The sequence below is a fragment of the Hemiscyllium ocellatum genome, chromosome 37 (assembly GCF_020745735.1).
Source record: "Hemiscyllium ocellatum isolate sHemOce1 chromosome 37, sHemOce1.pat.X.cur, whole genome shotgun sequence".
Classification (NCBI taxonomy): domain Eukaryota; kingdom Metazoa; phylum Chordata; class Chondrichthyes; order Orectolobiformes; family Hemiscylliidae; genus Hemiscyllium; species Hemiscyllium ocellatum.
In genome coordinates, this window is record NC_083437.1 from 37,690,499 (window position 1) to 37,712,205 (window position 21,707).

At 42.4% G+C, this 21,707-nt stretch overlaps 1 protein-coding gene across 8 annotated transcripts in view; it reads right to left on the reverse strand.

The window, feature by feature from the left end:
• Positions 1 to 21,707, reverse strand: part of samd11 (sterile alpha motif domain containing 11) — a 321,180-nt gene that overhangs the window by 212,047 nt on the left and 87,426 nt on the right. For all 8 annotated transcript variants that reach the window (XM_060852148.1, XM_060852146.1, XM_060852147.1 and 5 more), the window contains exon 3: positions 13,259 to 13,440. In XM_060852148.1, the coding sequence (XP_060708131.1) occupies positions 13,259 to 13,440 (182 nt within the window). The remainder of the gene's footprint in view (positions 1 to 13,258; positions 13,441 to 21,707) is intronic.

The window sequence follows — 21,707 nt, forward strand, 5'->3', positions numbered from 1 at the left end:
GCTTCCCCAACAAATAGATAACTTTAGATTCATCAAACGCACCAAAGTGTAGTCAATAAACATTGCTATATTGTACTAGTTACATTGTAGTAGGTGCAGAGAGTGTCCCTACTTCTGAGCCAGGAGACCTTGCTTGAATTGCTACCTACTCCAGAGGTACGTAATGACATCCCTGCACAGATTAATTAGGAAAATATTTGAACCTTGTTCCCCAGCAGCTAACAGAGAGAATGAGGAGTGTCCTTTCACAAGTTGCCAGGGTTGGATGGTTTGAGCTACAGGGAGAGGTTGCATAGGCTAGGGCTGTTTTCCCTGGAGTGTCGGAGGCTGAGGGTGACCTCATAGTGGGTTATAAAATCATGAGGGGCGTGGATGGGATAAATAAACAAAGTCTCTTCCCTGGGGTGGGGGAGTCCAGAACTAGAGGGAATAGGGTTAAGATGAGAGGGGAAAGATATGAAAGGGACCTAAGGGGCAACTTTTTCACGCAGAGGGTGGTTCGTGTATGGAATGAACTGCCAAAGGAAGTGGTGGAAGTTGGTACAATTGCAACATTTAAAAGGCATCTGGATGGGTATATGAATAGAAAGGATTCTGGATTAGTGGTGCTGGAAGAGCACAGCAGTTCAGGCAGCATCCAAAGTGCAGCGAAATCGACGATTCGGGCAAAAGCCCTTCATCAGGAATAAAGGCAGAGAGCCTGAAGCGTGGAGAGATAAGCTAGAGGAGCTTGCTGGGTCTGCATTGTATGCACTTTTTTTTATGTAACTGGATTGTCCTTTTATGAAATTGTTGCTGTCTTGTCATATGTGAAACTAGGATTTGTGGTTTGTCCTCATCTCCCTGTAAGCTGGTTGAACGGTCGGGTTTGGGGCTCCTCTCCCTTGTAAAATTACTGTTGTATTCAGCTGTAAGTGTTAACTGTTTTTTTGGAAACTGTTTTGTAATTGTTTAATAAAATAAAAAAAAACGGATTCAGAATCCCCTCAGTTCAGCAAATGACTCTGAGCTGGCTGGCCACAGTCAGTGTACTGTGCAAATTAAATAAAGGGTGACTTGGTGATGGGATACCAGCCTCAGTGCAGTTGTTTCACCTGGGAATGTCAATGGGAATTCCAGTCACCAACTTCCAAAGAATGTGGAGGTACTCGAGAGGAGACAGTGGTACTATTGCAGAGGACAGTTTAAAGCACAGCAAAATCTTCTAGTAAGTGGAAAACCTCTACACCCTGACAAAATTTATTCTGGGATCCCCCTCATTAGCTCATCTCAAACCAACAACCCATAAATGCACATCATAAACGAGGGGACATACCAATCTGAATACTAGGAATCTGATATACTCTTTTACCTAATTTGACACTTTCAATAATATCTGACAAGTTCTTTAATTATTTAATGAATCTGCATAAGCAAATTAAATCTATTTAGCAATATTCATTTATCTCTCTAATGATCATTGTCAAAAATTGAGCATTATTTTTAAAACACGGTGGTATAAGTAAATTACATTATACAACAAATGTCAGAATACTGGTCTCAATTGATATAAATTGCGTAACATTAGACACTGAAGCAGATTAAAAACCAAGATCAAATCAGGATTTTGGATTGTATCTGCAATATAAATTCATGCTCCTTTCTACTTTGCTGACCTTTTCATTTGAAGGGCCTGCTAGCCACTTACATTGAATCAATGTGGACAATATAAAGTGTGGGAGGTCACACCTTTCCAGGGGGTTGTGGGTCCCACTCTCCACCTTCAGGCCCCTTTCCAACTGGGTGCGCCCCCCCCCCCTAGCAAAGCTGTAGCCTTCTGCTTAATGCTAGCACAAATGGTGCACTGTGAGTAAGCCAGAGACAGCTGTGAATCCACATTCCACCCCATCCTATCCCTGAGGGCCGAAGTTAATGAGACCTGCTCCTGTCGGTTCTTGTACAAGTGGGAACATCCTTCACCACCATCCAGTTGTGACATGACTAAACCAAATCAGTCACGCTGGCCAGGCTGTCTTTCTCCACAAAGGTTCAAAGTAGAGGTTACCAAGGATTTCCTACCCATTTCTGTGCAAAATTTCCCATCAGTAACAGCAAATGACAACACAGAACGAAACTAAAGATCTGCACATTTCTCACCCTCTGGTTACAGATGTTTTGGAGGTAAACGTTGAAATGTATGCATTTGTTTTTGGTCACACAGCAGACATAACACATTCCAAGTGAACAATGGAACTACCTGCATCCTAACTTGAATTGGCCCAATTCCTCACTGGATATTTAAATCATGCCTGCACCTTTCTCAGAAATGTAAATTTGTGGCCTAATTCCTGTGAAGGGTGTTACTGGAACAATTTCTGTGTTAATTGAGTATGTACTTGGGCATGGTCTAGTTGGAATTAAGAGTAGCTGATTTTTGTTATAAGATGCATCCTCACTTCCCCTTGCCAGTGATACTCATATTCCAACCCCGGATGAATGTTAAAAAAACAATTCTTTTGGATAGTGAACGCTTCTACTAAATCTTGATTGTTCCAGAATTTTATTTGCTCTAAAATTAAGTTAATTGTCCAAAGCTTGCAGATCCATATCACACTGTGACTTAGCTATGCCTTGGTGATTTATACTGTCATCATGATGTGGAGGTGTCAGTGTTGGACTGGGGTGGACAAAGTCAGAAATCAAACAACACCAGGTTACAGTCCAACAGGTTTCTTTGAAATCACAATCACAAGCTTTTCCTTGTCACCTGATGCAGGAGCAGCGCTCCGAAAGCTTATGATTTCAAATAAACCTGTTGGACTATAACCTGGTGTCGTGTGACTTCTGAGTTTATACTACCATCAGTAATAGTTTTACTTAAATACAACTGAATTTTTTTTGGTTCTTCTTCTGAGTTAGGACAAATTTTAGCAGGTACTCAATACAGAAATGATTTCTCTAAGATGTCTAAATCTGTGTTTTATTTGGCCCGTCTCTGAAATTAAATTTTCTCAGCAATATTATTTCTACAGCCATGACTATTTATTTATTATTTAATTATTCACATAAAGTATTTATTTTCTTTGGTTTGACGGTTTTAATTTTGCAGGATAGCAATGCTCCTGTTGCTTATGGCTGACTTAAGAGCTTTTCTCAGCTTTCCCAATCAATAAAAGGGGAATTCCCACCTTCTGCAGGTAAAAACGGATGAGTACTGCTGGAATCCTGAATGAGTTTGCCTCCTGTTTTACATGCTGAAGTATGTCAGACGATGCTGGTTGTTGTGGTATTGGAGAATCAAACAGATATTCATTAAAACTCTTCCGTTCGAAGATTACATTCTTTGGGCACATAAGTGTCTGGACTAAAGTTAAGCTTTAGTTTACAACAGAGGTGTGTGCTTCCAATGAAGGGTCATGCTTCAAGTATTCTGAGGTAAGATGGAGTATAAGATCTTTACAACCTCAGGTCACATGAAATGGTGATACCCTGAACAAGTTTCTGGATGTATACTAGGAGAAAGTGAGGACTACACGATACTGGAGATCAGAGTTGAGAGTGTGGTGCTGGAAAAGCACAGTTGGTCAGGCAGGGATCTGAGGAGCAGGAGAATCAACACTTCGGGCATAAGCCCTTCATCAGTAATGTATACTGACATGCTGGTGACGAAACAATACATTTCCTGAGGCTTTTTAACATGAATCTTATTGTGGCCTTAATAAATAATCTTCATTGTCTTAATGACTTCACTGAATGAATCCTGATTAAATTTTTCCCGTTTCCTTCACAGTTTTATCAGCTGGATTGCATTGTGTGTAACTTTAATAAACAATAATCATTCTTTTCATTGCGTTATTGAATTAATTTCTGTCTTTGCAATCCCGCCCCCCCCCCCCCCCGCAATGTGAACTGTCTGTAATGCTACTAAGTGTTCCTGTTGCCTTATGGGTTTTTATTCCTGAATGACTGTCACTATGTTTGGTTTAAATAGATGAATGCTACCTTTACCATGCTTTTAATTAATGGACATTTGTTTCTATGTAGCCTTAGTAGCTTCCTAACTTCATTGTTCTGTTAGACCTTATCTGCTTCGGCTTCCAAACTGCCCTTTTATCATTAATTCCTGCTTTACAACATTCCTGGATCTGTGACCCTGTTTCAAATTGCTTCAGTTGCCCATGATTTACCTCCCTGAAGCCATGTCTTATGTTTCTGCCTGCTACAGCAACAACATTTCTTCTGAGCTCTGTGAGTACTTCACTTACTTGTAGCCAGTCCAGCTTGGGACTGCTGCTTTCTTTAAGCTTTCCCCTTGCCCACCAGAGATTTCTCACCGAGCCTCCAATATCCATTCACTCTCCAACTGAATCTTCACTACTACAGATCCTCAGCGCCTCGTGCAGTCTATAATTAGTACAACTAGACTTTCAGCTCCACAGAGTTCCGAGCTCACACTCACTGTCATGCACCACATGCTTGTTCTAAAATGCTTTCTACCATCGACTGCAGATTCTGCCTTGTAGAATCTTGCCCGGCTTTTCTCTCCTGCAGGTTTCTTGAATACTCAGCTCCTCCAGCAGCTGTCTGCTTGTCCAAGTAGACTTTTATTTGAAGGATTCTCAGACATCTGCCAATTGCTGATTTTAGTTCAAAGCTGGAGCGGTGCCCAATGTTGGCACCATGTTATATGAAGGATCCTCACCACAGCTCATCATCGTGTAAGGTCAACCTGCTAGGATCGCTGTCACCATCGCCTTTCCTGGTCAAGATCTACATGGCTTTGTTGTTCTCATGTGGCAGAGGAAAACCATTTGGTAGTCTAATCAGAAGAGTTAAAAATCACACAACACCAGGTTATACTCCAACAGGTTTATTTGGGATTTGTGGTTGTGCGATTTTTAACTTTGGCCACCCCAGTCCAACACCAGCACCTCCACATATTGAGGAGAGATTCTTGTCTTAAACAAAATTTAGGTTATTCAACAATAGCAGCTAGTTACAAGCGACATTGGTACGACAGACATTGTTACTGAGGTTATCAGGAAGCCCTCAATGTTACGGCTCATTCCTTCAGCCCATTGAGTCTGTGCAAATCAAACACAGCCACCTAACTACTCACTTAGCTCTGCTTCTCTCTCTGTGCCAAACTACCAAGAACCCTCATACAGACTGCCCGTCCTTGCCACCCTGCCACCTCCTCCCAGGTAGAAACAGGTTGCTGTATATGTATCCGAACTTTATCCAGGTTAAAGCACCACTGCTAGACACCTGACACTGGTATAAGTTTAGCTGTCAGGCAGGTGGTGTGTGGAATACATTGCAGGGGCAAATCATAGAATTGTTAGGACACATAAGGAGGCCATTCAGCCCCTACTTCAGTTCTATCCCCAAGAGCCAATGTCCTGCCTTTTATCCATTTACCTGGACAGCATTTCTATCCAAATAATCATCCAATACTCTTCTTGAATGACTCAATGTCTCCATCACATTTGCAGGCAGTGCATTCAATTACTCGCTGTGTGAAGTAGTTTTTTTCTCTCACTTCATCCTTGTCTGGTTTGTACACGAAATCTGTGAGTTTTCATCCTTTTTACTTTCATGAGTGGAACACTGTCTCCCTATCTGTGCTCTCCAGCCCACTCATAACTTTGAACACCGCTCTCAAATCTCTCAGCCTTCTTCTCTCAAAGAAGAACAGTTCCAACTTCATCAGTTCAAATGTGTAAAAGAGAGGAAAATGAAAATGTTTGGTGAGCATAGAATAATTATATTGGAGTGCAGCAATTCACATACAATATCGCTTCAGGGTTTTCTTGCCATTTTAAACAGAATGAAAATTGAACCAATATGACCCTGAACTCAATTTAAAGACAAGCTAACTAGAGAAGCTCCCACCACAATTCCTTCTGTGGCCAAGCACAACGTATCTGCGTGGGATTGTGATCTGTTGTAATCTCTTTGATCTTTGAAATCACACAAAACAAGCTGAGAGTGCCTTAAGAGAAGACAGTCGTTATGAAACTGAAAAGGCATTTTGTCAAATGCAATTTCTTTCCATGTTTTGAACGAACAGAAAGATCCCTTTCACCCCACACGCCTGCCACCTCATTTTGATGGCATACGTCAAATTTCACATCACCAGCATTTCACAGAACGCACCACCAACCTGCAACGTTGCAGGGTAGATTTTCTGATGACATGCTCTGCTCCTCGTAGGGAGCTTTACCACTGGGATTGCCCGTCAAGAATCCATGTGCAGGCAATTTTGTCAATAATGCAATGCTTGCATTTTTGTGAAACCCCATGTTATAGAAAAATCACGCTTTCGAAACAGCACTTAAAGTGTTGGCGATATATTCGCGTTACAGCCAATACACATTTTACAATTTTGTGTTTTAGAAACAGTGTCCCCAGTCCGTCAACCGTGTTACAGCAAATTCATGTTCACAAAATGCGTGCTGTAGCAGAACGACCTGTACATCTCACACTTTCTGCTGTAAGTTTTGTTTTGAGGGGGGAGGGGGTAATGCATACACACTGAAAGCTGCAATTTGAAAATTTACCCTTGTATCAAAAATATTGCTTACTGATAAGAGTTCTCTTTGAGTTGCCTGTATCTGTTGCGTTGACTCATCTTCAATCTACGTTTGATTCATCCTTGATAATTTGAGCATCACTAGCTGGGTCATCGCTTATTGTCTAATCCTCATTGCTGTCAAAAAGTCAAGAGTAATTTGGTACAATCAAATGGCTTGCCGGATCATTTCAGAGGGCAGTTATGAGTCACCTACATTGCTGTGAGTCTTGTGCAGATCATGTGCGCGAGTGGGAAATTTCCTTCCTGAAAGCTCATTAATGAAGCCAATACAACAATCGGGTTGGGATCGTTTAGCTCAGTTGGCTGGTCAGCTGGCTTGTGATGCCAAGATTGCGGGTTCAATTCCCACACCAACTGCGGTTACCACGAGAGACTCTCTTTCTCAACCTCTCCCTTCGCCTGGACTGTGCTGACCCTCCACCAGTTATCTCCCTCTCACAGAAGCCATATGTTCTGATAACCTTTACCCTGCAACAATCTGACACCTACATGATCAAAGTCAGAAGTCACAAGACACCAGGTGATAGTCCAACAAGTTTATCTGGAATCACAAGGTGAGACTTGACGAAGAAGCAGCACTCCTAAAGCTTGTGATTCCAAATAAACCTTTCGGACTATAACCTGGTGTCATGTGACTTCTGACTTCACCCACTCCAGTCCAACAGCAGCGCCTCCACATCATACTTACACGGTCAGCATGCCAATACCAGCTTGTTATTCTAGATCTACTTACTTAAGTAAATTTCAAACCATTGTGATGGGATTTGTACTTATGACTCTGAATCATTTGTTGTGACCTCTATATTCTAGCCCAGGAACAGAACCATGATGCTACCACAGATAATATCAATAATTAATTTGTAATGTTAAAATCCAAACTGCAAACAAGGAGTCATTATATTTCTCATGAGGTGAAATTGCAATGTTGTTTTTAAGCGTTTTTTTTGGAACCTGTTCCAAAGATTACAAAATAAATAGGACACAAGCCAACAATTCTTAAAAGCCCTTTCCCAAGCAGCCACTTTTATTACATATTCCCATCCGTTCTTTGTTAAGGAAGGTCTATTGTCTGGCCATTTGTCATTTTAATACTGCATTATTGCTGGGATATAGCTAGCCAGTTCCTTTTAGCATTGGCTCTTAATCCTCATTAGATCAATTGCAGCTTCCTGAAATCCTGGCTCAAATCCAACACACACTTGGTAAAAGGACATATTTGAAGGATTTTTTTGTCTCTCCCCATGGATTTTGAGCCCCTGCTGTGCAAAGGAAGCACCTCCAAATGTAATTTATTTCCTCCAAACAGATGTACCTACACGCATGCATGAACACATTGCAAAACAATTAGAAATTTGTGATCTAATAATTTTAAGCACACTTTGTATTTGAAGTGAACGATGAATATTGAACACATTCCATCTCAAGCATCTCTGGCTAACAATGTGCCTGAACCACAGCCACTGAAGGATACCCGCTTCTGAACTTATGTGGCATTTCTCTGTTTTCCACTTGAGCCTTTCTGTGGCGTTGTTAAGTGTAACTACCAACTTATTGCCAGTTTTACCAAGCGGTGGTAATTTTCTGGCTATAAAATCTTGCCTGCTAAGAGCTGAACCAAAAATGGCCCAAACTCAACTTCCTGTTGTATCTTCAAACAGTCAATAGACAGGAAGCTTTCAATTCATCAGCTGATGCTGGATTTGGAACCAGGTCTTGGCAGGAAAGGAGATTTGATCTTGCTATCCACATCCTGATCTATCTTATTTCACACCAAATGATCCAATAAGCCTTTACAAAGCAACACTGCAAAATGTATGGTCCAACTCTGCTCAACATATCAACGTCATTCCTGTATTCACTTGGTCTGTCGTGCTGATCAGTGTTTGAGGAGCAGAGTAGATAAACCCATCAGGAGCACTAGCTCCAACATTGCCCATTACACCTCCACCATCCTCTATCCCCAAGATCTCAAGTACACCCAGATACTTTCCCAACTATTAACTCTTATCCAATAGTCTTTCTTATGGAATTATGAAATAAATTCTTATGAAATAAATGATGATGACCCTTAAACCAACCTTTGGGAATGTTCAGACAGTTCATCAAGTAGAAGAATATGAGTGCTGCTTTTCCACAAAGTGGCGTTAGTGTACAGATGCACCACTATCCTTCAGTAGGGCACAGTTTTAAAGTCTTTTACAGAAGGAACCAATATGAGGCGAGAGAAAGACATGTGGCCCAGGTTTGGGATGTACTGCCTGGAAGAGTGATAGATGCAGTTTCAACTGAGGCATTCAAGAGGGCAGTGGATGATTGTTTAAACAAAAAGACCGTGCAAGATTTCAGGGAAAAGGCAGGAGTTTGGCACTAAATCAAAGTGTTCGACAAATCAATGCAGACAAGATGAGTAAAATGGGCTCATTCTGTGCTGTACCAGTTCTGTAATTCTAAGTAGTTCACTGACATGATCGTTGTTGATGTGACCATTATAATGATCATAAGCCGGCTATTCAACTACAAAGGCTTCACGGGCTGAGCCTAATCCAGTGCGCACCCTTTCCAACAATGGAGCTCTGATGAAAGCCAATGTAACCTTGAGTTAATTCTGTTTCTCTATCCCCAGGTGCCACTTAAAATCCTGGGTATTTCCAGCATTTGCTATTTCCTTTTCCATTATGAAGTGACCACGAGACGGTTTGAGTTCTCTCCCTTCCTTTAGGGCCTTTCTTGTCACCCCCAGCAGTCTTAAACAAATTGACAGAGGCTGCTCATCAAATGCAGTATCTTCCTGATCTGCTGTGGATACATTAAAGGAGCCACTGTAAGTTGTCAGCCTCTGGTTTGCAGATGGAGCACTTGCCTGAATGATTTATGTTACCTTATTAATTTAGCCATTTAATGCATTTCTGTTTTTACCAACCCCTTGGGAAAACTGTAAACCAAAATAAACGAATTTTACTTAATGACCGCCAAATGAAAACAAATTATCAACAAGATTCTACATTTTGTAGGTTTTGCTTTGACATGAAATCAGAACCAATACGAGCTAAGCTTGAATTAACTAATATTTCAAATAAAAATGTAAATTTCATTTTAAATAAAGTCATTACAACAAAGGGGCATCTCATGCAACCCAAGCATTTGCAAGATTCATTGTATAAATTTGGTACTTCATAGCTACACATCTCCACATTATGTTGTTGCCTATTCCATCTTTGTGTTTCATGGGTGTGACTGTTATGAACAAGGTGAACTTCTACAAAGCCTCACTCTTTCAGGTTACAACTGTCCTGATGGTGTAGCTTTCCAGACTGCTTTTTCGGCCAGTTAATCAAAGTAGCTCATGGTTTGGCCTTTCTCAGAAAACTGAGAAATCGGTTTCTCCCTGCTCTGCAGCATTTCTGAGCTACTCACTCAGCTTTGCAACATACACTTTTCTAGTCAGCTCACACAGTACCTCCAAGAACTCCTGTTCCCTTCTCTACCACACAGAAAAACTCCTCTTCCTCCTGAGAGTGATTTGCTGCTTCTCCTCACAGGAACTTAATGAAGTTCCTCTTATTGTCTATGACTGCTTTCTCTATGCGTCGGTACTTGCATGATCACCTTCACCCACCAGCTCCTCTGCTTGTGGCTCAACTTCATGTCTACCAGCTTTGCAGCTTCTTTCTCTCTGTTGGTACTGCTTCCAGGTCAGAGGCCACCAGGTCATATGGGCCAGTATTTCTTATTTTCTGACAAAGTTATAACTAATCCTTTTAGAATTGATGCAAATTCTGATTCTTTCTAAACATTATTTTGGAACAATTACAGATTCCACAAACATTTAAAGAAAATAAAACTTTTCCTTATTATACAATTCTGGGTCAAAAGTCATCACACTGTGGACCACCAAATTTATTTTGTTATATTATTGAAATAAAGGTAGTCATGTTCAGTCTAGCTTTAAGTGAGACATAAGTTTATATACGTAACAACTTTCATTTATATTCAACGTTTTAAGATAGACAAATGCCTTCAAACTACTTCACACATGTAAAACTTTGACAGACCAACCCGTGAGAAAATTCAGAATAACCAACATTCTTTTGGAGGGGTCCAACAGAGGGGTTGGGAACAGAACTCCAGTAAGTGAGACTATGACAACGAAAGCATAGCTGTCATTGCTGGTAATGTGAAGACATGCTAAAGGCAAAAGTTAGAGGAAGAGACAGTCTGTACAAGTGCATACTAATAGGGAAGGGTAACAAAGAGTCAGAGCAGATGTATGGGGTCAACTGGCTTGTTTCTGAGCAGCAAGTTGCTTGTTACTCTGTGTGACATGAAGTGCGACATGAGGAAACACAATGATTGAGAGAAACAGAAGTAACTCTTTCAAAACCATAAGCGAAACAGAGCAATAAGAAGTAGTTTAGGGTAGCACTTTGTCACACTGCATCCTTGCTTCAGTAGAGCCTGTTACAGAGCAATAGGATATAAAATTCCGGTCCACGATTATGAACACAGTGGGGGCTGAACTCCTCAAGCAGTATGCCTGTTAGCATGCTCACATAAAGCTGCATTTAGCATTAGTACAACACTGTCTAAAAGGGTTAATGTGCTAAAATGCTGCCTGCAGAATGACTTACCGCAAGAATTCTTTGGCTTTGCTTAAATCCATCTTTACAATATTCAAGTCCACACTACCCACTAGGAATCACTTCCAAATGCTTTCTCCCCTCATTACCCGAGTAGGAAGCGCACAGTTCCTTTCCTTGTTGCTATGAAAATGATTATATTCTTTTCTTTTCACACAATGTTTCTTTTCACATTACTGTGGCTCTGTCTAAATAGGTTAATGTGCAAAACAGTGCACCAACAAAAAAAAATGTATGAACTGGTGAGCCACCACAGGAAACTGAACGAACACCCCCCATCCCCCCACAGAAAAGAAAAACCATCAGCTTGTCATCTCGGCTATGCCATCTGGAAGAACCAGCAAGCGATGACAAAAAGATAGGGCAACTTCTCTCCAGGGAGGGAAAGCGGAAATAACCGTGAGGAGTTGACAGAAGGACAAGTTACCACAGGCCACTGCTGGAAACCTGCCAGCAACGAATCACACTGCAGCAACGGCACTCGCTTCGGGAACACATATTTTTGCTTCCCGTTTCGCCCACAGGAAGTATGGGGGAAGACGGGGGCCCCCATCACAAAGGGGAGACTTTCTCTAAAAGTCCCGTTCAGCAAGAGGTTGCATCAGATCTTCACAGATTTACTCCCAACTCCACCTGAATGTACTTTCACAATTAAAGTGAGGTTAGAAGTTTTGTTTTAAGACAAAACAGAGGGCTGTGGGAAGTCCTGCCAAAACCTGTGACATGAACTGAATCAACGATAGCTTTGTTTTTTTTTAATAAAAGGAAGTGGGTAAATATTTGCACTAAAGAACACTGAAAAATGCTATATAAAGGTATGGGTGGGGAGTGTGGGGGAGAAAGGGAAGCTAAGGAAACTGAGCCATCATGCTGATCCACACCATGAGTACAGTTGCCAAACTTTGAGAGAAGTTACAGCGTTGCAGTGTGTGATTTTGGAGCACAAGCAGGAACAATGATGTCTATCCCACTTTAAAAGTGCCAAAACAATGGCAGCTGAATGTGTACCCTCCTTCAGTTCTTCAAAACTCTGATCTTCCGCTCCAAAGGGAAAATTCACTGGCCCCTGGACCAAGTAAAGTTTTCAACTCCTTTCTTTCTGGGATATTTCATGACCTAAGCTAATAGCTAATAGCATGCTGGCCTTCATAACAAGAGGGATTGAGTATAGAAGCAAAGAGGTCCATCTGCAGCTGTACAGGGCCCTGGTGAGGCCGCACCTGGAATGCTGTGCGCAGTTTTTGTCTCCAAATTTGAGGAAAGACATTCTGGCTATTGAGGGAGTGCAGCGTAGGTTCACGAGGTCAATTTCCAGAATGGTGGGACTATTTTACGCTGAAAGATTGGAGCGACTGGGCTTGTATACCCTTGAGTTTAGAAGGCTGAGGGGGGATCTGATTGTGACGTATAAGATTATGAAAGGATTGGACATTCTGGAGGCAGGAAGCATGTTTCCGCTGATGGGCAAGTCCCGAACCAGAGGGCACAGCTTAAAAATAAGGGGTAGGCCATTTAGAACAGAGTTGAGGAGAAAAGTCTTCACCCAGAGAGTGGTGGGTGTATGGAATGCTCTGCCCCAGAAGGCTGTGGAGGCCAAGTCTCTGGATACTTTCAAGAAAGAATTGGATAGAGCTCTTAAGGATAGTGGAATCAAGGGTTATGGGGATAAGGCAGGAACAGGATACTGATTGAGGATGATCAGCCATGATCATAATGAATGGTGGTGCTGGCTTGAAGGGCAGAATGGCCTACTCCTGCACCTATTGTCTATTGTCAAATAAACTGGATCGCGAACGTTGTGCAGTACTGCTGCTATAATAAGATGGTTTGCAATCTCTAAGATTGTTGGCAAAATGTGGCAAAAGTAACATTGTAACAGATAGAACGGTGTCAATGTCACTGCCCTGATACAATAGGAAAGCTGAACACAGTGGGTTTCTAATTATACAGACAATGCATTGTACAGGGCACCATACATAGTCTTTGTACAATAGCCTCACAAATCTATCTTCCAACACAGATGAAATGCTTAATAAACTGTTACCTTCTTTTCATTGTGCTAGCCTGAAATTCCTCTTCCTGTTTTATCTCAGGAGGACGGTCACCATTTGCTTTCTCGCTCTCTTCACTATCTTCACTATTTGTAAAAGCCGAGGTCAGTTCTTTCTTAGGTACTCTTGTTGGTGGCAAAGGGATTGTCCTCTTTTCAGCCAAGCGGCCCCGGTTCTATCACACACAAAAAAAAGTCAAAGATCCGAGTTATTCTTAGCAATGTTGCCCAAGCACAAGAATTACCAAAATCAACCACCTGCCTTTCCAGTCAGGGCTTAAATAGGCACTGACCACTGCAAACAGGTCATTTCCCTCACCCATATTCGATAGATACTAGAACAAAAAATTCAACTCAGATTAGATCCCAAAATGGTGGATTATCCTTAGCTCCCTAAACATAACTCATTGTTACCAATACTTTAACTAACTCCACTAAAACAAAATGCATTTTAACTTAACGTTTGAACTCCAAAAAGGTACTTAACTGAAATAAGAATTGAAAGACTATCACATTGTGTGTTCCTATCTTGTGTGGGCGGCATGGTGGTACAGTGGTTAGCACTGCTGCCTCACAGCGCCTGAGACCCGGGTTCAATTCCCGACTCAGGCGACTGACTGTGTGGAGTTTGTACGTTCTCCCCGTGTCTACATGGGTTTCCTCCAGGTGCTCCGGTTTCCTCCCACAGTCCAAAAATGTGCGGGTCAGGTGAATTGGCCATGCTAAATTGCCCGTAGTGTTAGGTAAGGGGTATATGTAGGGGTATGGGTGGGTTGCGCTTCGGCGGGTTGCTGTGGACTTGTTGGGCCGAAGGGCCTGTTTCCACACTGTAAGTAATCTAATCTAATCTTGTGTCTCCTATCTTAAACGACTTGAACATTCTGTATGCCAACATGCAATTGATGTGGTCAGTTGAAAGGCATTGATATTATTGCCCCTATTAATTGGGCATTTTTTAAAAAAGTCCTTTGCTAATTGTAATGCAATACATTGGAACCTATAATGCTACAATTTCACTTCTTTATATGTTTGGTTGTTAAGTAAGAAGGGCCCAAATACAGAATAACTTGACAATAACAATGTTAATCCAATACTGCATTATAATCTCTTGGAGACTATTACTGACCCACAAAGTCTAATTTAAGGGCAAAAATAACTTGTAATGATCTACGAGAGTACAACAGTACAGCACCATCACTTCAGCAGATTCGTCATTTGAGGATGGTCATCATTGCCCCAAAAATGAATAACACATCAATATTCACAAAAGAATTGGCTCGAACTGTGCACAACGCTATTTGACCTTGCACCAATCTTTAAGAAAAATATTCCGGATTTTAATTAGCATGGAGCAAAACCCCAAAGCCTTTGTTCATTCAATAAGTTTTCAATTGAGTTACACATCTAAAGAGTGTTATCAGCAAAAGGTTCAGTGGCTCTGATTTTTTATTTCACTGTTCCTTCTTCATTAAAAAGTTACTTCTCCAGACACACCCAGATTTTTGCCTCCCTTTCTTGACCACTGATTGCAACTTCCCTTTAATTCCAAATTGAACTTTCAGTTCAGGCATGCAGTCTCAACCTCCTGACAGAAGTAACTCAGGCATCTCTAAAATAAAAGCATAAATTGCTGGAAAAACTCAGCAGCATCTGTGGAGAGAAAGCAAATTTAATGTTTCGAGCCCAGCAACCTGAGTCCAGAACAGTTCTGAAAAAAGGTCACCAGCAATTTCTGTTTTTGTTTCAGCCCTTCAGCATCTGGAGTTCTTTTGTTTTATCTCTAAACTGCCTAACTTGCACCTTTTATACTTGGGCCTCTTATACCACTTAATATTTGCACTATCAACAAACACGCATCCAAGACAGAGCTAGCTACTAACAGAGAATCCCTTATCAATGGCAATCCTTATCTACCCAACAATTCACTTTTACCAGCTGCCAAATTACTTCATCTTATATCTCCATTATTTAGAAATAAAAGATGATAAGATCTTAGACCTGGATCCTCTTTCATCATGAACAACAACACTTTTTAAAAAAATAATCAATAGGGCTCCCCATTAATGATGACATGGAGCAGCTTAAATTGACAGGTCTGCACAGTTAGATTGTATGACTGTATTATGCATGAGTTCTGCTGAGTGAAAAGCTCCCATTTACCTGGAAGTTGCATACCCCCCTGTATAGGCTGGGCACGTTACTGAACGGAATTAAAGGTACGGAAGAGAAACCCACATTATCTTCTTCAGCAGCGTCTAAATGAGAAAGCGTTTTTCAACAGGGTTCCTAACATTTTCTTCCTGTTGAATGCCTAGTCTCGGTTTTAAAAGAAAGCACTTTCACATGGGTCATTTTTCACATGCCTGCTTTTGAAGCAGATTAGTGCCTTATCGCTTTGCAGTCAAACTATGGACTTCCTTCTCTCACTGAGGCAAACCAGTGCTCATGTGTACCGAGGTACGGACTTCAGTTTGTCCCAAGCTCTGAATCAAAGGAGGTACGGTGGCACAGTGGTTAGCACTGCTGCCTCACAGCGCCTGAGACCTGGGTTCAGTTCCCGACTCAGGCGACTGACTGTGTGGAGTTTGCATGTTCTCCCCGTGTCTGCGTGGGTTTCCTTTGGGTGCTCCGGTTTCCTCCCACAATCCAAAGATGTGCGGGTCAGGTGAATTGGCCATGCTAAATTGCCCGTAGTGTTAGGTTAGGGGTATGGGTGGGTTGCGCTTCGGTGAGTCGGTGTGGACTTGTTGGGCCGAAGGGCCTGTTTCCACACTGTAAGTAATCTAATTATAGGCCCAAAGTATCCTGCACTAACATAGTCCAAAAACTGCTGAGGAATTTGCACCAACCACGAAGCTGTTACTTGTGGTGCTGACCTGGCTTTAGATCTCTGTTGCGAAGCAAGGGTGCAGAGGGTTTTCTCGCACTGCTGGTGGACTGACCTTCTGCAGACTTCTGGCTCGACAACAAAGAAGCCTCTTATGCTCGTGCAGAAAAAAAGTTCCAATTCCAACAAAAACAGCAGCAATAAGGAAACAGATCAAAGGAGCTAAGCAAAGCCTGTTTGTGTGTACCAGAATATAACTACAACTTATGGGAGAGGGGAACTGGCAAAAAGATGTAATAGGAAACATGGTTATTATTACAGGAAGCTACCCTTTCAGTTCATTCTCATCTAACTTGAAGCGAATAGGCCCATTGCTGAAAACGTATCATCATCAACTGAACAAATTCAAAGGTCTTTTTTTTAAAATCCAATTTGCATTGTTCACACTTGCACCACAAACCATTTCCCTGCTGAGAACACAGATAGGTAACTCACCCTCCAGTCTCTCCAATGCTGTTCAGCAGATAATTACACAGATTAATTGGCCAGAAAGTAACTCACCCACTGTGTTCCCCTCCTTTAGCGAAAGCATCTTGCTCATACTTTGTAATAACACCACCATGAGCTCGACTGTGATTGTGGAACAGCGGGTGGGGAGCAATCTCACAACTACGTTTGTACATGAGTAAAATCTGTTAGCAATGCACCAACCATTAAATGTGCTGGTTGGGACTAACGGTGATGATACGTAAACTGTGTTGAGGATGGTTTTCACTTTTACCAGTGGGTGAAATGGCAGGTAAGCTGCAGCAGAAGAGTTCCCAATGGGTATGCCAACCCCTGACCAGACAGAAATGAACATTGGGATCCCACCCGCTGCAACCTGCAGCCTGATGACCACATGTTCAAGCAAGTTATAGTCATGACCAAAAGAAAGGGATCAGGTGAGAGGCTTTTGTTTTTAATCCAGATTACTTTCAGCACAATCCAGAAACAAGGGCAGAATTCGAATTCCTATTTGTGTGGGGAACAGGCCCTTCGGCCCAAAGGTCCACACTGACCCTCTGAAAGGTATCCCACCTAGACCCCTTTTACCTCTGACTCATGCACCTAACCTAAACATCCCTGAACACTATGGGCAATTTATCACGGCCAACTCACCTGACCTGCACATCTTTGGATTGTGGGAGCAAACCAGAACACTTGGAGGAAACCCACGCAGACACAGGGAGAACGTGAAAACTCCACACAGACAGTCGCCCAAGGCTGGATTCGAACCCAGGTCCCTGGTGCTGTGTGGCAGCAGTGCTAGCCACTGTACCACCCAGCAGAACTGTTTTGAACAGGTAAGCAGACAAGTATTGTAAAAGGAAACATTATAAAGCGAATGGGATGGGATAACAATAGGCAGAATGGCCTCCTTCTGTGCTGTTATATTCTACAGGGGTATCGCTTCACCCAGCAGTCCAGGGAACAACCAACCAGCCCGGTCAGCTGTCCTGCCAACATTGCACCGCGACTGATGTTAGATTTTATCAGAGGCATTGCAATGCAAAATCAGACAAGATGTCAATCCAATGCAGTCAGTTTCCTGGCAGGAAGGCTACATCAGAATTAGCCCCTGCGATTCCACGTCAGGATGCCATTGTTATCAATATAAATCATCAAAGCTTAACCCATTCAGTCAAAATTATTTGCAATTTCAGTGAAGGCATTAATTCATTTAATAATAGAGTTTTTAACATGTGTGTTCAACAGCAAATAAAGTGGTCTTGAATATGCATGTTATATGAACTTGATAATGCTGCTACCATAAATTTCTAGATGACATTCATTCTCCATCTATTCACTACTCCTTTCTATTTTAACTGGCATCAGAAACAAGGAGATGGATTTTATGGTTACTTGCTAATTTTTAAAAATTCATTTTGGGATGTGGCGTCGCTGACTGGCCAGTATTTATTGCCCATCCCTAATTGCCCTTGAGAGGGGGATAGTGGCTGCCTTCTTGAACCCACCTGCTGTGGGTTGACCCAAGGAGGGAATTCCAGGATTTTGACCCAGCGACAGCGAAGCAACAGTGATATATTTCCAAGTCAGGATGGTGAGTGGCTCAGAGGGGAACTTGAAGGTGGTGGTGTTCCCACATATCTGTTGCCTTTGCCCTTCTGGATGGAAGTGGTCGTGGGATTGGAAATGTTGTCCAGGGATTTTTGGTGAAGTGCTGCCGTGCATCTTGTGGATAGTACACGTTGTTGCTACTGAGCGTTGGTAGTGGAGGGAGGGGATGTTTGTGGACGTGGTGCCAATCAAGCGGGCTGCTTTGTCCTGGATGGTGTCAGGTTTCTTGAGTGTTGTTGAGGCTGCATTCATCCAGGCAGGTGGTTTTAAAGTCCTAACATAAAATAGATACAGGCCCTTCAGCCCAACCAGAGGCTGTCAATGTTTATGTGTCATCTTTCTTCGATTACGAAAACCTGCCTTTGGTTTCTCCCTCCTACGTTTGTGCAGTTTCACCTTGACGCATCAATAAAGGCTAATTTAACCTGAGGATTACCACACTTCAGGTAAAGAGGTGAGGTATGGAAGAGACAGCCCACATGGTAATCTCAGCTGGTGTAGGAATTGAACACACGCTATTAGTGTCACAAACGCACCATCCAGCCATCTGAGTTAACCAGACCCCACTGACACACTGCACTTTAACCACTACCTCTGGAAGCGAACTCATTCTCACCACTCTACAGGTAAAGACCCTCTTGGGGCTTCTTGGTGGCTGTCAAGATGATAATGGTCTCCAGAGATGCTCTCCCCTGCCCCTCAAAAAGAAATATTCTTTCTGTATCTGTCTTTCAGAACTTTTGTTTGAAGTCAGAAGTGTCAAGACACCAGGTCTTAGTCCAACAAGTTTACTTGAAATCATCTGATGAAGGAGCAGCACTCTGGAAAGTTTGTGATTTCAAATAAACCTGCTCGACTATAACATGGTGGGACTTCTGAGTTTGTCCAACCCAGTCCAACACTAGTACCTCCACAGCATTTTTTTAAGAGTTGTGAGGGTCCAATGTTACCAATTTGTACTGAGCTATACCACATCATGAACACATTTGAAACCTGGGTGGGCAGGCTGAAGGATGGATGTGCCAACATTCTTGATCCCACGCCCCCAACTGGTACAACTCCTTCACAGGAACACAGACTCCGATGAAATGATCCCTTTGATGAATGACGTTGAGCAGGCAACCCAAACGGACTGCAGGAGCCAACAGCACAAAGGCTGGGCTGTTCAAGACATTCCAGCCCAGACTATAATAAATAAATATTGACTCGCACCAGTGGCATTACGAAACTGCAGAAACCAGGATACTCCATCCTTTGTTATGAACGGGAAGCAAACAAAGGAATAACACAGGCTGGGAGTGCACAGAGCTGCGTGACTGAATTGGAAAAATCAAAATTGTCCTTTCATCCTGTGGCATTTCCATTGAAGAAACTGCGAGGTATGAAGTGAATCCTGGGAAAAAAAACTATCTGTTGGTATTGCCATACTCAGATAAAAATGCCTGTCAGTGAAGCACACCTTTACAGCAGAAAGTATTTCATTATAAATTCCTAACAAGGTTATAGCAGTCTGTTGCCTTCCCTGTAAAACTGGACGCTATCTAATCAGTAAAGCTCAGACAACTGAGACCTAGATACCTCCAGTGGGCTGAGCTGAAGGTTATAAATATAACCTTGCTCTCTTGCATTACTCTGTTTCCCTCATCCATCCATCCACCCCCTTCAAGGCCTCTAGTCTATGCATGACCTTTATCAGATACCTGGGTCAGACAGTCCAGGACAACAGACGTCTCTAAAAGCACCTTTGATGTCACTTAGAAAAAAGACCACCCAACAAGCAAAACGCCGATATCAAAGCAAGACAGAAAATCACAAGGTAAAGGTTAGGGCAGAGAACACTCTCAGTGCACCTCCCTGAGCAAAGGCACAGCTTAACCAGCTCTTAAGTAAATCGTTTATTTTGGCAAATTTGTTTTAAGTGGAGGGAGGAATCTGAAATAACTGTACCATTACCCAGCAATTCTACATATGAAGCATTATACGCTCTGGCTTTGGGGACGTTGGGGGGAGGGGGGAAACGGTGGTGGAGGAGAAGGGGGCAGTGTAATTCCTATGGAGATATTTCCAATAAATTGGCTTCTGCTTTTCAACCTCAGCCTGACAGTCACTTCTCACTATAACATGTCCTTTGACATTAGTTGACAGGTAAATTAGACAACCACACATCGAGTACATTACTTACCTGTTAGTCAGCCTGAAGCACTATTCATTTCTGAGTGCCTTTGATGGCTGGAATGAACTATACTTTTTCAGCACAGGAAGTGGCCACGTCATGCAAGACTGAACATGCAAAAGTGCTGCATTTACCAGAAAGGTCCAATGGTTATAGGGATACTCAATTTTTCAGCCATACTGCACTTGCTCTATGGATAAAAATATTCAGTTGGTATTAGATTGCTTGACAGAATAGCGGCCAACTATTGTAGGGTCACATATACCACATCTCCTGGCACATTTCCATTCAGTCGATAAAAACGCAGCTCACAAAAGCACAACACAACAACCTCCATTAGGCAGGGGATGAGGTGGCTCACTGGTAATCTTAGTAGCGTGTTAGTCCTGAAACCTAAGCTAATGTCCTGGGGGTAAGGACTAAAGTCTCAAAGGGGCAGATGGCAAAATTTGAGTTAAAATAAATGAGCCCACTGGTAAGCATTATCATGAGAACTCACCTGATTCACTGATGTCCTTCAGAGAAGGAAACCTGCCATGTCTGGGCAATAAATGCTGGTCTAGCTAGCAACATGTACATCCCTTGGGTAAATAAAAGAACATACATCCTACCTCAGCACTTTCACTGTCTGACATTCAAAGACACAATTTTTTATTTTAAAAACTCAAATCATCAAACCATTGAAATATGTTTCAGAAGTCTATAACTGCAGTGGGTACCATTTACAAGATACACTGTAGAAATTCACCAAAGATTCTTAGATGGCACCTTCCAAACCCACAGCCACTTCCATCTAGAAGGTCAAGGGCAGTAGATACATGGGAACACCACCTGGAAATTTCTCTCCAAGCCACTCACCATTCTGATTTGGGCAGTATGGTGGCTCAGTGGTTAGCACTGCTGTCTCACAGCACCAGGGACCTGGGTTTGATTTCACCCTCAGGCGACTATCTGTGTGGAGTTTGCATTTTCTCCCCGTGTCTGCGTGGGTTTCTGCTAGGTGCTCCAGTTTTGTCCCATAATCCAGGTTAGGTGGATTGGCCATGCTAAATTACACATAGTGTTTGGGGATGTGCAAGCTAGGTGCGTAAGCCATGGGAAATGCAGGGTTACAGGGATGGGGTAGGGGATGGGTGTGGATGGAATACACTTCAGAGGAGTAAAAAGTGAGGTCTGCAGATGCTGGAGATCAGAGCTGAAAATGTGTTGCTGGTTAAAGCACAGCAGGTCAGGCAGCATCCAAGGAACAGGAAATTCGACGTTTCGGGCCACAGCCCTTCATCAGGAATGAGGAGAGTGTGCCAGGCAGGCTAAGATAAAAG